Here is a 15,970-nt window from a genome sequence, read left to right on the forward strand (position 1 = left end):
CTTTGGAATTGGAATGTAAACTGATCTTTTCCAATCCTGTGGCCACTGTTGACTTTTCCAAATTTGCTGGCAAATTGAGTGTAGCACTTTTACTGCATCGTCTTTTAAGATTTTGAATAGCTCAGCTGGAATACTGTCACCTCCACTAGCTTTGTTGTTGCTCAGCTTTTCTAAGGCCCACTTCACATTCTAGGATGTCTGGCTTGAGGTCAGTGACCACCTCATTGTGATTATCAGGGACGTTAAGCTCATTCTTGTATAGTTCTTCTGTGTAATTTTGCCACCTCTTCTTAATCTCTTCTGCCTCTGTGAGGTCCCTGCCATTTTGGTCCTTTATCATGCCCATTTTTGCATGAAATGTTCCCTTCATCTCTCCAATTTTCTTGAAAAGATCTCTGGTCCTCCCTATTCTATTGTTTTCTTCTATTTCTTTGCATTGTTCATTTAAGAAGGCATTCTTATCTCTTCTAGCTACTCTTTGGAATTTTGCATTTAATTGGGCATATCTTTCTTTTTCTCCCTTGCCTTTCGCTTCCCTCCTTTCCTCAGCTATTTGCAAAGCTTCCTCAGACAGCCATTTTGCTTTCTTGCATTTCTTTTTCTTTGGGATGGTTTTGGTTGCTACCTGTTGTACAATGTTGCGGACCTCTGTCCATAGTTCTTCAGGCACTCTGTCTATCAGATCTAATTCCTTAAATCTATTTGTCACCTCTACTGTATATTCAACAGGGATATGATTTAATTCATACCTGACTGGCCTAGCGCTTTTCCCTACTTTCTTTAATTTAAGCCTAAACTTTGCAACAAGAAGCTCATGGTCTGAGCCACAGTCAGCTCCTGGTCTTGTTTTTACTGACTGTATAGAGCTTCTCCATCTCTCTTGGGTTGTTGGAAAAGAGTGTTTGCTATTACCATCGTATTCTCTTGACAAAATTCTATCAGCCTGTGCCCTGCTTCATTTTGTACTCCAAGGCCAAACTTGCCTGTTATTCCAGTTATCTTTTGGCTTCCTACTTTAGCATTCCAATCTCCCATGATGATAAGGACATCATTTTTGGGTGTTAGTTCTATAAGGTGCTGTAGGTCTTCATAGAACCGGTCAATTTCATCCTCTTCAGCACTGGTGGTTGGGGCATAGACTTGGACTACTGTGATATTGAATGGTTTGCCTTGGATTCGAACTGAGATCATTCTGTCATTTTGAGGGTTGTATCCCAGTATTGCTTTTCCTATTCTTTTATTGACTATGAAGGCTACTCCATTTCTTCTGAGGGATTCTTGCCCGCAGTAGTATACCTGGTGGTCATCTGAATTAAATTCACCCATTCCTGTCCATTTTAGTTCACTGATACCTAAGATGTCGATGTTTAGTCTTGTCATCTCTTGTTTGACCACGTCCAGCTTTCCTTGATTCATGGATCTTACATTCCAGGTTCCTATGGAGAAAGAATCTTTACAGCATCGGACTTTCCTTTCACCACCAGACATATCCACAGCTGAGCGTCCTTTCGGCTTTGGCCCAGTCGCTTCATTCTTTCTGGCGCTACTAGTACTAGCCCTCTGCTCTTCCCCAGTAGCATATTGGACGCCTTCCGACCTGAGGGGCTCATCTTTCAGCGTCATATCATTTTGCCTTTTGGTACTGTCCATAGGGTTTTCATGGCAAAGATACTGGAGTGGGTTGCCATTTCCTTCTCCAGTGGATCACGTTTTGTCAGAACTCTCTGCTATGACCTTTCCGTCTTGGGTGGCCCTGCACGGCGTAGCTCATAGCTTCATTGAATTACGCAAGCCCCTTCGCCACGACAAGGCAGTAATCCATGAAGGGGGAAAAAATCTATATAGTACTAAAATTCTCCCGTTTGTGTGTGGGTAACTTTTAACTGGGCAAAATGGTGCATTATAGAGAAACAATTTTTGAATCAAAGTTCCTCAAATGGGTAACTTACAATATGTGTCCAAAATCCAGGCAAATTTTATAAAATGTTTTATGACCTAAATATTATCATAAAACCTTTCATCACACAATACAAACTTTCATTAAACATTTCTTATGGTCCATTCCTGATTTTTGACCATGCTATATATTTTAATGTGGGCTATTTTCCAGGGAGATACTTCTTCTGAATATCTCCCTGAATTTTTATAAACTTTTGCAGCAAAGGCAGCATATTAGAAACTGCCAGTGTTGAGGAATTTGCCCAGAAAATGTCTCTAAAACTATGACCCAGTGGGTCACAGGGCATCTAATGACCCGTAACAATTTATGTGCCACCTTTTCTTCAGGAGCACCGTGCGATATCCACAGCACTGCCTATTTTTCCATTTCAGCAGCTGCTTTTTGTGGTAGATAGAGCTGAGGAATACTACCTGGCCAAAAGACTGCATTCAGACTTGCATTGCTGGAGCTCCAGAACCCTCAGATCAATCTGGGTCTCTACCCTGCTGAGCACAAAATACACCTCTGGTACAATGTGAGAAGCTACTAGAGTTGAAAGAAAAGCAAGAATTTGGCAAGAATGTCATTCATTTGGCAAGAGTGCCAAGCTTCAGATTTGTACTTTAGATTGTAAGCCGCCCTGAGTCTTCGGAGAAGGGCGGGATATAAATGGGATTTAAAAAAAATTAAGACATAAATATAAATCTCGAAAAGTGAGTGGCTGGTATGAAAGAAGTATGTTGAGGTGTTTTGGTTATACAGAGAGAATGAATGATGATAAATTGAAAAATACATATTCAAAGGAAGAGTGAATAGATCAAGAGGAAGAACAGCAGGCAAAATACTTTTATATTTGAACCATGTCCTCTTGTTTAAGCTAACAAGATCCTTTTCTTTTGGTAGGACCACAATATGGAATTTATACACAGTTCCAAGGATTGCAGAACCAGTGTGGCTTACTATGATGGCCTGTGCTTCAGAAAAGAATCTGTTATGCCAACACTTTCTCAAGGAATTTGCTGTTTTGATAGAACAGAGCAGCAAAAACCAGTGAGTAATATTGTTTTGTGTTTCTCCTCTAGTTTGAACGGGCGGTTTATTGCAGAGATATAATTTTGTTTCTGCTTCTTATTTTTATAGGTTTTTTGCTGCTCTGTTAACAGCAGTGTTAACCTATCACTTGGCCTGGGTCCCTACTGTGATGCCAGTTGATCATCTCTCCATCAGTGTTTCCTCTGAGAAACATGCCTCGCCATCTGTGAACATGCTGGCAAAATCACATCCATACAATCCACTTTGGGCACAGCTTGGTCAGTACAAAACTTTATATCTAAAATCAAGATGACTCTTAGGCATGCACAAATGTTTATTTATTTTAATTTGTTATGGCACCAAATCCTGTGGGATTTCCCACAGTTAGAAATCTATGAAATGTTCATGACAGAAGGCAACATTAAAAATAAATAGAATCAGCCATAAAAACATGCAAACATACATTCGGGGCTTTTAGTCAATTTCTGATTGAAAGACTGTCTTTTTTGGTTTGATAATCAAGAGTTACCCTGTGGTAAGATGGGAGGCCAATAAATTTAATAATAAATAAATAAATCCCTTTAAAGTAGATAATGCATGTACTTGTAATAAGTGATTATTATGAATGATATTCCAGAAGATCATTCAGAAATCCACTGAACAATTATAAATCACTTTTCCAGACTTTTTTTGTAAACAAAATTCAAATATCTAGTATCAAATATAATGGCTTGTTCCTTCCAATTAGAAAATTATAAAAGTAGGTTGTCTTGTGAGTCAGACTGTTTTTATCATGATGCATGCTCTTTAGTGGTTACTAAATACTTGCACATTACAATGGGAAGTCACATTATTTAATTACCCCTCTCCCACTCTCCCAATCTGGACTAGGCATTCAATTTTTATGCTTATAAAAGTAGAGTAAAAGGATGTTTCTGTGCAAAAATTAAACGGTGGAACATCCAGTCATTATACCTGACAAAACTTCAGCTTTTTTCTGTAAATAGTCTAAAATTATGTGGCTTGATCATAAATTACCTAAAGTAAATGGATATCAAATATATTTCATCTTCAATATTTCTAGATAAATAGACTTGTTCAGATCTTCCAGAACTCAATTTCACAGTTATGCTATTGGTATTTAAATCAGAAGATTATATTTTAGCAGCAGTTAGAAATTGCTACCATAATAGCTATGCTGACAATTGATTTTAGCTGCCTCATCTTGTTGCCATAACTGAGATATGCAGTTCTTTGCATAATTTGGCAAAAAGTATTTTTAGAAAATTAAATTCAGTTGAGTGTTAATCTTCCTCTACTGAAATAAATATAATAAAATTGAGTTACTAAAGAGGATCATTTTATTGAGGTGTGGTTTATCATTTAAACTGAAGTAATAATATCTTAATGATTTCATTCTTTCTATAGTTAGGTTAAACAAATAGATTAGATATTTGGCCTTGGCCTTTGATGTATATTAATTTTTTAATTAATTATTTTTTATTTGCTCACTGTATTTATTTAGGTGATTTATATGGTGCTGTAGGTTCACCAGCCAGAATGGCAAGGACAGTAATTGTTGGAAAACATAAGGATTTTGTTCAGCGCATTCTCTATGTCCTTACGTATTTCTTACGGTGCTCTGAGTTGCAAGAGAATCATCTGTTCTGGAATGGGCAGCTTGGCAAAGGAGAGCAAGCTGTGAATGGAGAGAAAATCATAAAGACTCTAGAAAAGGGAGAAGTTGAAGAATCTGATTACGTGGTTGTCACAGTTCAAAATGAACCTGCTCTTGTGCCTCCTGTCCTGCCTCGAAAGAGTGGTGGTGGTGGTGCTGATGTTGCTGCAGAACATGAATGCTGCTTTGAATCTGCTTGCTTCAAGGGCAAGCATGAGAGGCTGAATGCCAAGTGCAGTTCTGAAGCATCCCCTTGCTTCTCCAGAGTTAGCTCTCCAAAAGGAATTGCAAGAGAAATTAAGAAAGGGAAAACTTCAGTTAATTCAGACACTGCACGTGGAAGGCATGGTTTATTAGAGGACTTAACTGCAAGAATGAATGAGGACAAGCAGCACAGTGTTACAGGGCAGTTTTTTCAAAACTTGACAGCTGTTCCACATTCCAAGAAGATTGCCCAGGTGTGTTCTCAACTGGAAAAAGTTACCTTCCAAATTGGAAGCTCCACCTCACCAGAATCCGATTCCGAAACCCAAAGAATGGAAATAAACAAAACTCTGGAGAAACGCAGAAGTAAAGCTAAATCTCTATGTACTCTGTCAAGTCCATTACATGTAACATCTAGGGTCTCACAAGAGAAATCTGACTTATGTCTTAAAACCTCCACTAGCCAGAAAGTTAGTGAAACACAAATGTCAGGGGCACCTTGGCAGCTGTCACTTCCACAATCTGCCATTCTTGACAGAATGTTAAACCTGGGAAAACCAGATCAAGCTTATAATACAAGCTGTGAAAACTTTGAGAGAAATTCTCTTGACTACGATTCAGGAGGTTCTACTGATGTGCAGAGGTCTGGCCAAGCAGTTACCAAGAAAATCTCCTGTGGGGATGTCGAAAGCAAATTCCATTGTAGAGCGGAGGAGAACATTCCTAGAAACGAAAGTTCTGATAGCGCTCTTGGGGACAGTGATGATGAAGGTTGCATGTACATTCCAGACAAGCAGTCAATCACTCTTGTTAACTGTAGACCTGAAGAATTTTTAGAAGTGGAACTTGCTTTGCCAAGGTAAAGAAAAAAATAATAATCGGAACCTCTGAGGGCTGTTTTAGTTTTTGTTTCTTGCACCGTTCTGAGATGCATGGGCAATATAAGATGTAACCTGTTGTTGTTGTTTTTAATCATCTCCACCTGATTCAACTGATGCTTAGGCAGAACAATGGAAAATTAAACTTCAATCTTAAGCTGTGGAAAGGTGCATTTACCTGAGTAACATAGTGATAGTTTTTAATATATACCAATCTTAATAACATGAGTATGCTTATTATTGTTACTTTTACATACATGCTGCTCCATCTTGTTATTTCCTTTCTGGAGAAGAAACACTTGTATCAAGTGCAAAAAAGAAGGAACAAATAGTAAGCCAAAGAAATCAAAGGCAGGAACAAAAATCAAAGAATATTGCTGAGACTGTTTTATACTTATATAATTCACCATATTCTGTATCTTTGCTTTCAGTAAGTCCTTATAAGTTTGATCCACGTACACTTAGCTCCCAAGTATTCTTGACTATCTCTTGTATTATCGCACACATTGTCTAGGTACCCTTTTCTCTCTACATTCAACTGACTTATGTTTCTCCTGGCATATCCAACCATCACTGCCTCATAACAGAGTAAACAGAGTTCACTCCTATACATAGTTACGGTATTTGCACTTATTTCAGCAATGTTATCTATGATTTCCTATTTTCATACCTACCTATGATGGCCAGGATGTCCATTTATGTTTTCTGACATACATTTACATTTTTCATATACAATTAAATCTACACCATCATTTCCCTACATGTATTCATCAACTCTATTACTCAAGTTCTACTATAATTCATTTTCATTACATTTTATTTTATTCCCATACACTATATGAAAATTTATACTTGTTTTTCCTTCTTGCATTTCATTTGTTAATTCCCATATGTTACTAATTTTTCATGATTCAGTCTTACAAATGCAATGAACTTCACCGGATGCTATTGGTATCAATGTTATGGCTTTGCTCATTGAGGTTACCACAAAATACTTTTAGTAACTGAAAGTATAGACCAGCCTTCTTTGTGCCACATACAGTACTTCCACATAATGGTAAGACCAGTATTAGTCAGTTTAGTACATTTTGACTAGTAGGCTGTAGTGTAACCAAAACTCAGTTTTACCCCAAGGACGCTCATCATAATTAGCCCAAACTAATATGTTTAATCTGGAAAGGCTTTGCAAGCCAACGTAATGATCCTCACATCAAATTATTAGGAAGTATATATAGTTTACCGATATGCACTTAGGATTACTTGTTTTTGTTATTAAAATAATATTAAGTAATTTTAAAAATTGTTTTAATTTATCATTACAGATAGTCCTTAATGTATGACCACAATTGAGCCCCAATTTTTAGTTGTAAATTGAGACATTTTTTAAGCCGAGTTTGGCCCCATTGTATGTACTTTCTTGCCATGGTTGTTAAGTGAATCACTGCAACTGTTAAAAGTTAGTAACATGGTTGTTAAGTGAATCTAGCTTCCCCATTGACTTTGCTTGTCAGAAGGTCACAAAAGATGATCGCATGACTCCGGGACACTGCAGCCGTCATAAATATTAGTCAGTTTGCCAAGCATCTGAATTTTGATCCCATGATGCTGCAGTGATCATAAATGTGAAAAATGGTCATACATATTTTTTTTCAGACCCATTGTAACTTCAAATGGTCATTAAATGAAATTATAAATCGAGGACTATACTATATGTAAGATTTGCTGTCTGAATGTAATTTGACCGGAAAAAAAACCTAATATATTATTCTGTAAGTTTATAATTGTGCATGTTCATATATGTGTATATGGGGGCGGAATGTTCCACTACATTGATAAGACATCATCTTTCCTTAAATATGTTTCAAGTACATGTTTTTATATTACATTTTTCCATTTTTTGTTAATAGACTCAAATGATCGTTAAAAATTTTCACTATAAAAATGAGGATACATTTTTTGGATTTATGAACTGGTTTAATAGGCTTTGAAGGGAGATAGACAAATTATGCTGTTACTAACTCAGAAACTGAAGTATTGTAATCGGATGCATTATGCATTGTGTGAAATTTGTCTTAGTAAATCATTAGTTTCTTCTGAAAAGAGGATAGCAGAGGATGAATCTGGTAATTAGCAAGTAACTGTTCTCACATGAAAGATACAGATCTTTGAATTTACTTCTATGATTAAATCTAATTATTTAATGGAATTACTTACTGTTGTATATACACATACTGTTACAGTGATCCATGTAGGACTGTTGTATAAGTGATCCACGTAGGCTAGATCTGACTGAACTTTGGAGACATTGTTTTAAGTCATTAGAATTCTATTCAATTGTGTTCAGTTTTCTGTGAGAAAGATTCAGTAATATAGAAGTTTACATATCAGAGTGAATGGTATTTTATTGCCATTCTAGAGCTGTAACCTTGAAAAACAAAGCAGATCATAATGTCATCCATTCAGATCATGTTACAGTCTTGCCAGTATAGCTGCACATGCTGATTATTTTTTGTAGGACGCGGAGATGTTTTCAGTAAACAGTAAATTCTTGATTTTCAGATTTTGCACAGTTAGTACTCAAAGCATGATACATTTTGGAAGGTCACTTTTGGGGGGCTATTGTACCTCTTATATGCCTGATCTAGTGCTGCATGGAATAAGTTCTGATGAACAACTTAAGCAACATTTATCAGCTGAGTTGAATCACGCCATAAATGTAAGTCTGTCCATTTCTATGCAAAGCTTTAAGAATAATGTTTAGAACATGAAGGGAAAACTTACTGGTTTTGTTTGATTAGTAACATTAATTGTAATTTTTGCTATTTGTAGATAGAAGAATAATTACATTCTGATTACATCATAATTGGGCTCTTATAATTCAAGAGTCCTTGGTGCTGTCTCAGCTTGGCTGTTTTCTTGCAGTCATTTCATTATAATTGTAAATCTTATAGTTAATCTTATAATTCACTCTACCTAAGGCTTAAAGATCACACAGAAGCTGCGGCAGTTTGGAATGCAGCAAGCATAGGCAGTTATAACTATACCATGGTATACTCATGTAACACCTCTGATTTTTGAAGTGCACTGGTTCAATTCAATTAACAAAATTCAAGATGCTGATTATCACCTTAAAGTCCTTCATGGCATAAGCCTTGTTTTTTGAAAGGCTGCCTGTCTTCAATAGTTCTTATCCATGCCATATCTTCTGACATAGTTGGCATGCTCTGGGTGCCAACTCTGCCATGACTCTGGAACATCATTTCTCATGAGATTTTTCTGGCTCTCATCCTGATCTAATTTAAATGTTTTCTTAAAGCCTGGCTGTTCCTTCAGACCTTGGGTTAGAGTAGATTACAGATCTTATTTATAGTCTACTAAACGGTGGTGTTTCTTCAGACTTTTTTTTAAGGTTATGTGTATTGTTTGTGTCATTTTATTTTGTAAGCCACCAGAATTGTGATCTATTGAGCAGTCTATAAATTTCAGGAATGAATAAATAAAATATTGATTAAATTATTCAACCACCTGATATAGAATAGGTCTGCAAGTGCCTTTTGTCAATTATAGTCAAAATAAAATCTTCATCTCTGAGAAAGAAAGAATATTTTTAGGCTGGAAACAAACTAGTAAAGTCACTTGCCTTCAGGCCTGTCTTTGTGACCTTGCAAAGGTATCTGCCTTATAACTGGGAACAAATAATGAAGATTAACTTCTTTCTGATTCCAAAATTTTAATTTGGAGGAGGAATTCTCCTAGATGTAGCATGTCTGCCTTGCCTTTCAGTCATATTAAGTGATGATATATTAATTCAGTCATATTAAGAGTTATAATGCAGAATGCATGTCTCTACAAAATTCTCTAGGAAAGTATCAAGAAACTCCTTGATTCCAAACTTTCTCTGCGCCTAGAAAGTACATTGAACTGGATCAAGTGAAGAAAGGCACCACTGATTCCCTTTACAATCCAAACCTGATTCTTAGAGTTTGCAGTTTAGTCTAACTAAAATTAATTAGTGCAGGTTCGCATCCCACCAGGCTCAAGGTTGACTCAGCCTTCCGTCCTTCCGAGGTAGGTAAAATGAGGACCCAGATTGTTGGGGGCAATTAAGCTGACTTTGTAATAATGCCGCTTGGGGTGTGTGTGAAAGCCCTAATAAGCAGGCATATACATAGAATGAAGGCTACTGCTAAGCTTGTAAGCCGCCCTGAGTCTTCGGAGAAGGGCGGGATATAAATGGAATTAAAAAAAATATTGAGATTTAATTTAAGTGAATCAGAATGTTAATTATTTGAAGTCAAAAGTGTGTATTAATTTAGGCTAATCGTGTCGTGACTGGTTTGTGGCAATGTAGCTGGCTTCCTATCCCTAATTGGAACAGCTAGAAAATGAAAACTTGCTTTTTGCCTAGAAAGCATGCTTTCAGTTGTGCCTCTTTCTAGTCTGCGTAGCTGTCTGTATGTTCTGCATTTACCCTCTTTCTACTGGTCCAGAAATCACTACATATCCATGTAGATTTCCAGCCCTGTGTAGTTAAACGGAGGGCCCCTGTTCATATAGGTATCTAATCTGTGTGCTGAAACAAACCTTCTAGCACAAAATATATCTGAAAAGATACTCTAATTTTAAAAGCATATTTCTCTTTATATTAATTTCCCTCTCTTCAAAGCGAAGCAGTTTAAACAAAAGGCTGTCTCGTATATTGTCAGTGCAAAAACATGTCAATGTTTGCAGCATTGACATCTATTATTATTAGGCAGTAGAGGTTTATCATTGAATAAATTACTCTCAAGCTTATCACTTCATTTGGCTGTGAGCACATTCTTTCCAGAAACAGTAGATAACAGCTGACTAATTAAGTATATTTACAGGCTGCCAAATATTTCTTCTATTATGCTAGATAGAATGCAGGTTTTATTCTTAAGTTTGAATTCAAAATAACCCTTAATACAGGGCATTTTTCTGAAAACAGGAGCCATCCAGATTTTGACATAAGATGACAGCTCTATAAATTTTTTAACAATACATAAATAAAATGTCTTGCTTCACTTTGTTTTGTTTTACAGCATCCTGTACTAGATGAATCTATAGCAGAAGCTGTTTACATTATAGCAGATGCTGATAAATGGACAGTTCAGGTGGCTACTAGCCAGAAAAAGATGGCTGACAGTATAAAACTAGGCAAAGATGTCCTCGTCTCCAGCCTAGTATCATCTTTATTGCAGTCTGTTTTACAACTTTACAAGCTTAATCTTTCTGCTGACTTTGTAAGTACTCATTTATTGTACTCACTCGTGTACAATAAAAATAGATAAAGAGAAAAGATAAGATGTGCTCCAGGTTTTTGAACTGCATGTATTTCTGCGCTGATTTTCAGACTTAGATGAGGCACTGTGGTGACTAATGCTTTCTTTTCCTACACGCTAACTATGTTAATCTAAAAGTTCACCTTGGCAATTGTTGAAGAACTGATAACTGTTCTTCAGGAACTTTTCTGACATTAGCCCTGTGGTGGCCACATCTTTTATATCATGTGAGCTACCCGCCCTGAGTCTTCGGAGAAGAGCGGGATATAAATGGAATTAAAATAAATAAATAAATAAATAGTTTCAGCCGCTGGATAGTGTCCTAAATACAAACATACATACATTCATAACGACTCTGGGCAGCATAAAGCATAAAAAAGATAGATCAAAAAGAAAAAACCCACTATGTAACAATAAGCCATTACAGTATATAAAGATAAAATGGTGACAAGTACAAGGTGGCCAAAGTATCTGAATTTCAACTTCAGGATCTGGCCTTCCAAAGAGCAGTCAGGGTTGATCTCTAGAACTGACCGGTTTGATCGCCTTGCAGTCCAAAGGACTTGCAGGAGTCTTCTCCAGAACCATAGTTCAAAGGCCTCAATTCTTTGGTGCTCAGCCTTTCTTATGGTCCAACCTTCGCAGCTATACATTGCAACTGGGAAGACCATAGCCTTGACTATACACACTTTTGTTAGCAGGCTGATGTCTCTGCTTTTTAGTGTGGTGTCTAGATTTGCCATGGCTTTCCTCCCCAGGAGCAAGTGTCTTTTAATTTCATGGCTACAGTCCCCATCTGCAGTGATCTTGGAGCCCAGGAAAATAAAATCTGTCACTACCTCCATTTCTTTCCCATCTATTTGCCAGGAATTGAGAGGGCCAGATGCCATGATCTTGGTTTTCTTAAAGTTTCAAGCCCACTTTTGCACTCTCCTTCTTTACCCGCAACAAGAGGCTCTTTAGTTCCTCTTCACTTTCTGCCACTAGAGTGGTCTTGGTTTTCTTAAAGTTTCAAGCCCACTTTTGCACTCTCCTTCTTTACCCGCAACAAGAGGCTCTTTAGTTCCTCTTCACTTTCTGCCACTAGAGTGGTATGATCTGCATATCTTAGGTTGTTGATATTTCTCCCAGCAATCTTAATTCCAACTTTAGATTCATCTAGCTCTGCCTTTCTCATGATGTGCTCTGCATATAGGTTAAACAGGCAGGGCGACAGTATACAACCTTGCCAGACTCCTTTCCCAATTTTGAACCAATCAGACCCACATATAAGTTTCTCCAGGGCTTTTTTTCTCATAGAATGCTCAGAACGGAGTTCCAGCACCTTTTTTGGATGGAACCTTGTAGGGTAGGCAAGGCAGGTTGTATGACATGTGTGAGTTCCGGCACCTTTTTCTTTTACAAAAAAAGCACTGGGTTTCTCAAGAGACAAATAAGATGGTCTGGTACTCCCATCTCTTTAAGAACTTGCCATAGTTTGTTGTGATCCACACAAAGGCTTTAGCATAGTCAATGAAGCAGATGTTTTTCTGGAACTCTATAGCTTTCTCCATGATCCAGCGTATGTTGGCAATTTGATCTCTAGTTCCTCTGCCTCTTCAAAATCCTTCCTGTACTTCTGGTAGTTCTCGATCCACATATGCTGGAGTCTAGCTTGTAGGATTTTAAGGATAACTTTACTAACATGTGAAATGAGTGCGATGGTGTGATAGTTTGAACATTCTTTGGCACTGCCTTTCTTTGGAATGTAAACTGATCTTTTCCAATCCTGTGGCCAATGTTGACTTTTCCAAATTTGCTGGCAAATTGAGTGTAGCACTTTTACTGCATCATCATTTAAGATTTTGAATAGCTCAGCTGGAATACTGTCACCTCCACTAGCTTGAAGAGATCTTTGGTCCTCTTTATTCTATTGTTTTCTTCTGTTTCTTTGCACTGTTCATTTAAGAAGGCATTCTTATCTCTTCTAGCTATTCTCTGGAATTCTGCATTCAATCTTTCTTTTTCTCCCTTGCCTTTCACTTCCCTCCTGTTCTCAGCTACTTGCAAAGCTTCTTCAGACAGCCATTTTGCTTTCTTGCATTTCTTTTTCTTTGGGATGGTGTTAGTTGCTACCTCTTGTACAGTGTTGCCAACCTCCGTCCATAGTTCTTCAGGCACTCTGTCTATCAAATCTAATTCCTTAAATCTGTTTGTCACCTCTACTGTAAATTCGTCAGGGATATGATTTAGTTCATACCTGAGTGGCCTAGTGCTTTTCCCTACTTTCTTCAGTTTAAGCCTAAATTTTGCAATGAGAAGCTCATGATCTGAGCCACAGTCTTGTTTTTAACTGACTGTATAGAGCTTCTCCATCTTTGGCTGCAGAGCACATAGTCAATCTGATTTCTGTGTTGACCGTCTGGTGATGTCCATGTGTAGAGCCGTCTCTTGGGTTGTTGGAAAAGAGTGTTTGCTATGATCATCGTATTCTCTTGACAAAATTCTGTCAGCCTGTGCCCTGCTTCATTTTGTACTCCAAGGCCAAACTTGCCTGTTATTCCGGTTATCTTTTGGCTTCCTACTTTACCATTCCAATCCCCCATGATGATAAGAACATCATTTTTTGGTGTTAGTTCTATATCTATTGAGTGCTGTAGGGCTTCATAGAACCGGTCAATTTCATCCTCTTCAGCACTGGTGGTTGGGGCATAGACTTGGACTACTGTGATATTGAATGGTTTGCCTTGGATTCGAACTGAGATCATTCTGTCATTTTGGGGATTGTATCCCAGTATTGCTTTTCCTACTCTTTTATTGACTATGAAGGCTACTCCATTTCTTCTGAGGGATTCTTGCCCGCAGTAGTATACCTGATGATCATCTGAATTAAATTCACCCATTCCTGTTCATTTTAGTTCGCTGATTCCTAAGATGTCGATGTTCAGTCTTGTCATCCCATGTTTGACCAAGTCCAGCTTGCCTCGATTCATGGATCTTACATTCCAGGTTCCTATGGAGAAAAAATCTTTACAGCATCAGACTTTCCTTTCACCACCAGATTACATCCACAGCTGAGCGTCCTTTTGGCTTTGGCCCAGTCGCTTCATTCTTTCTGGCGCTACTAGTACTAGCCCTCTGCTCTTCCCCAGTGTTGTGACTCAGGGCCAGCCTGTGGGTCCGGCAGCCGGCTCGGATGACTCAGATGAGGGGGAGGAGGAGTGTGTGGAAGACGAACCGGCTGATGATGGCTTGGAGGCTTCGCAGAGCCCCCAGCCGGGGCCCTCTTCTCAGCTGCGTGAGCCCGATAGTGCGGAGGATGATGACCCACAGCTGGCCCTGTTCAAGGACGCCCGACGCAGGAGGCAGTCGAGCAGGACCAAACAGAGAAAGGCTGTGGGACTCCTCGGGAGGAGGCACAGGGAGGCCACGCCCTGATCTCTAAATAAAAGGAGTGTTTGGGGAAGGGCTGGTTGCTGAAAGCAACCCTTCCGTTTGAGGATTCAAGTTCCAGTGTTTTTGTTTCTTGTTCTGTTGTTTGAGTAATAAATCTTGGCAGACGCTTTACAGCCTCAGACGCTCTCCAGTCTCTACTGTTTGAACAGGGGTTTGCCTTATTGCAAGGCCGGTAGCAGGCTGGTTCAGAACACCCAGTAGCATATTGTATGCCTTCCGATCTGAGGGGCTCATCTTCCAGCGTCTTAACGTTTTTCCTTTTGGTACTGTCCATGGGGTTTTCATGGCAAAGATACTGGAGTGGGTTGCCATTTCCTTCTCCAGTGGATCACGTTTTGTCAGAACTCTCTGCTATGACCTGTCCATCTTGGATGGCCCTGCACAGTATAGCTCATAGCTTCATTGAATTATGCAAGCCCCTTCGCCACGACAAGGCAGTAATCCATGAAGGGGAACTCAATAAAATACTGGACTTTAATGTGGCCTCAACAAAGTATTTTTATATTTATAAGTTGCAGATTTTATTATAAACTATTTGATTTTATCTCTGGGTTTCTCATTCCATTTACAGTGTATGATGCACCTTGAGGATCGCCTACAGGAAATGTACCATAAAAGCACAATGCTATCTAAATATTTGCGAGGACAAACCAGAGTTCATGTGAAAGAGCTTGGAGTGGTATTGGGGTGAGTACTGCTAAAGTTAAAAACTAAGGCTAGTTTATATATCTGTATAAGTTGCATTGACCATCTGGAAATCAAACTGAGCTGTTATATTAAATGAAATTTCTAGTCCTCCTTTACTTTCTCAATAAAATGAAATTTTAAAAGGCAGATGCTCTCAAGGACTCTCTCATATGTAGAGCACTCTGTCAATATTGAATTGAGGAAGGAGTTGCCTGTGAATTGCCAACAAGTCCACTACAGAACAGGTGACTTTCACCTCTGAAGATGCCAGCCACAATTCCTGACAAAACATCAGAAAAAAATAATAATTAGATCACAGACTATTAAGCTGAAAGCTGATGACCACTGGAGGGTCGGTCCCATTACTTCATTTTGATTGATTGATCAATACTGTTCACGCAAAGCAATAAGTCTAACGAATTAAAATATATAAATTTAAAAATGGATTGAGAAGGGGAAATGTATCCATTTTAATTTTTTCTGTCTTTAAGATCAGAAATCTTGTTTTTAAGCATGTCAGGAGATGTAGGTGTAGTGTAATATTCATCAGACAGCATTATATATTCCTGACCTGAAGTAGTAATTGCTGCACTTTTATTTCTGAATAATTAAAAGGGGAGGATGTTCTTTTCATTGTCCTAAGAGCATCTTAGAGGAATAATTTTAGTCATGGTTACTAACGATATTTTCAGTACAACAGAGGATCAAGGATTGGATCTTCAGGTTTCCCTTCTGGCAGGGAAGATTGCAAGTTGCTGCCACCTGCCAAAGAATTTTCCTTCCCCTCCATGTATTGAGGGTGGTGGTAGCAGAA

General features: G+C 38.3%; 1 protein-coding gene across 1 annotated transcript in view; it reads left to right on the plus strand.

Moving 5' to 3' along the window:
• FNIP2 (folliculin interacting protein 2) overlaps window positions 1-15,970 on the plus strand; it is an 80,344-nt gene that overhangs the window by 59,306 nt on the left and 5,068 nt on the right. The window contains exons 11-16 of the mRNA XM_081332632.1: window positions 2,843-2,989; window positions 3,080-3,249; window positions 4,497-5,712; window positions 8,291-8,447; window positions 10,795-10,995; window positions 15,041-15,156. Coding sequence (XP_081188758.1) covers window positions 2,843-2,989; window positions 3,080-3,249; window positions 4,497-5,712; window positions 8,291-8,447; window positions 10,795-10,995; window positions 15,041-15,156 — 2,007 coding nt within the window. The remainder of the gene's footprint in view (window positions 1-2,842; window positions 2,990-3,079; window positions 3,250-4,496; window positions 5,713-8,290; window positions 8,448-10,794; window positions 10,996-15,040; window positions 15,157-15,970) is intronic.

Source organism: Vipera berus, assembly GCF_964194415.1.
Source record: "Vipera berus genome assembly, chromosome: 7".
Lineage (NCBI taxonomy): Eukaryota > Metazoa > Chordata > Lepidosauria > Squamata > Viperidae > Vipera > Vipera berus.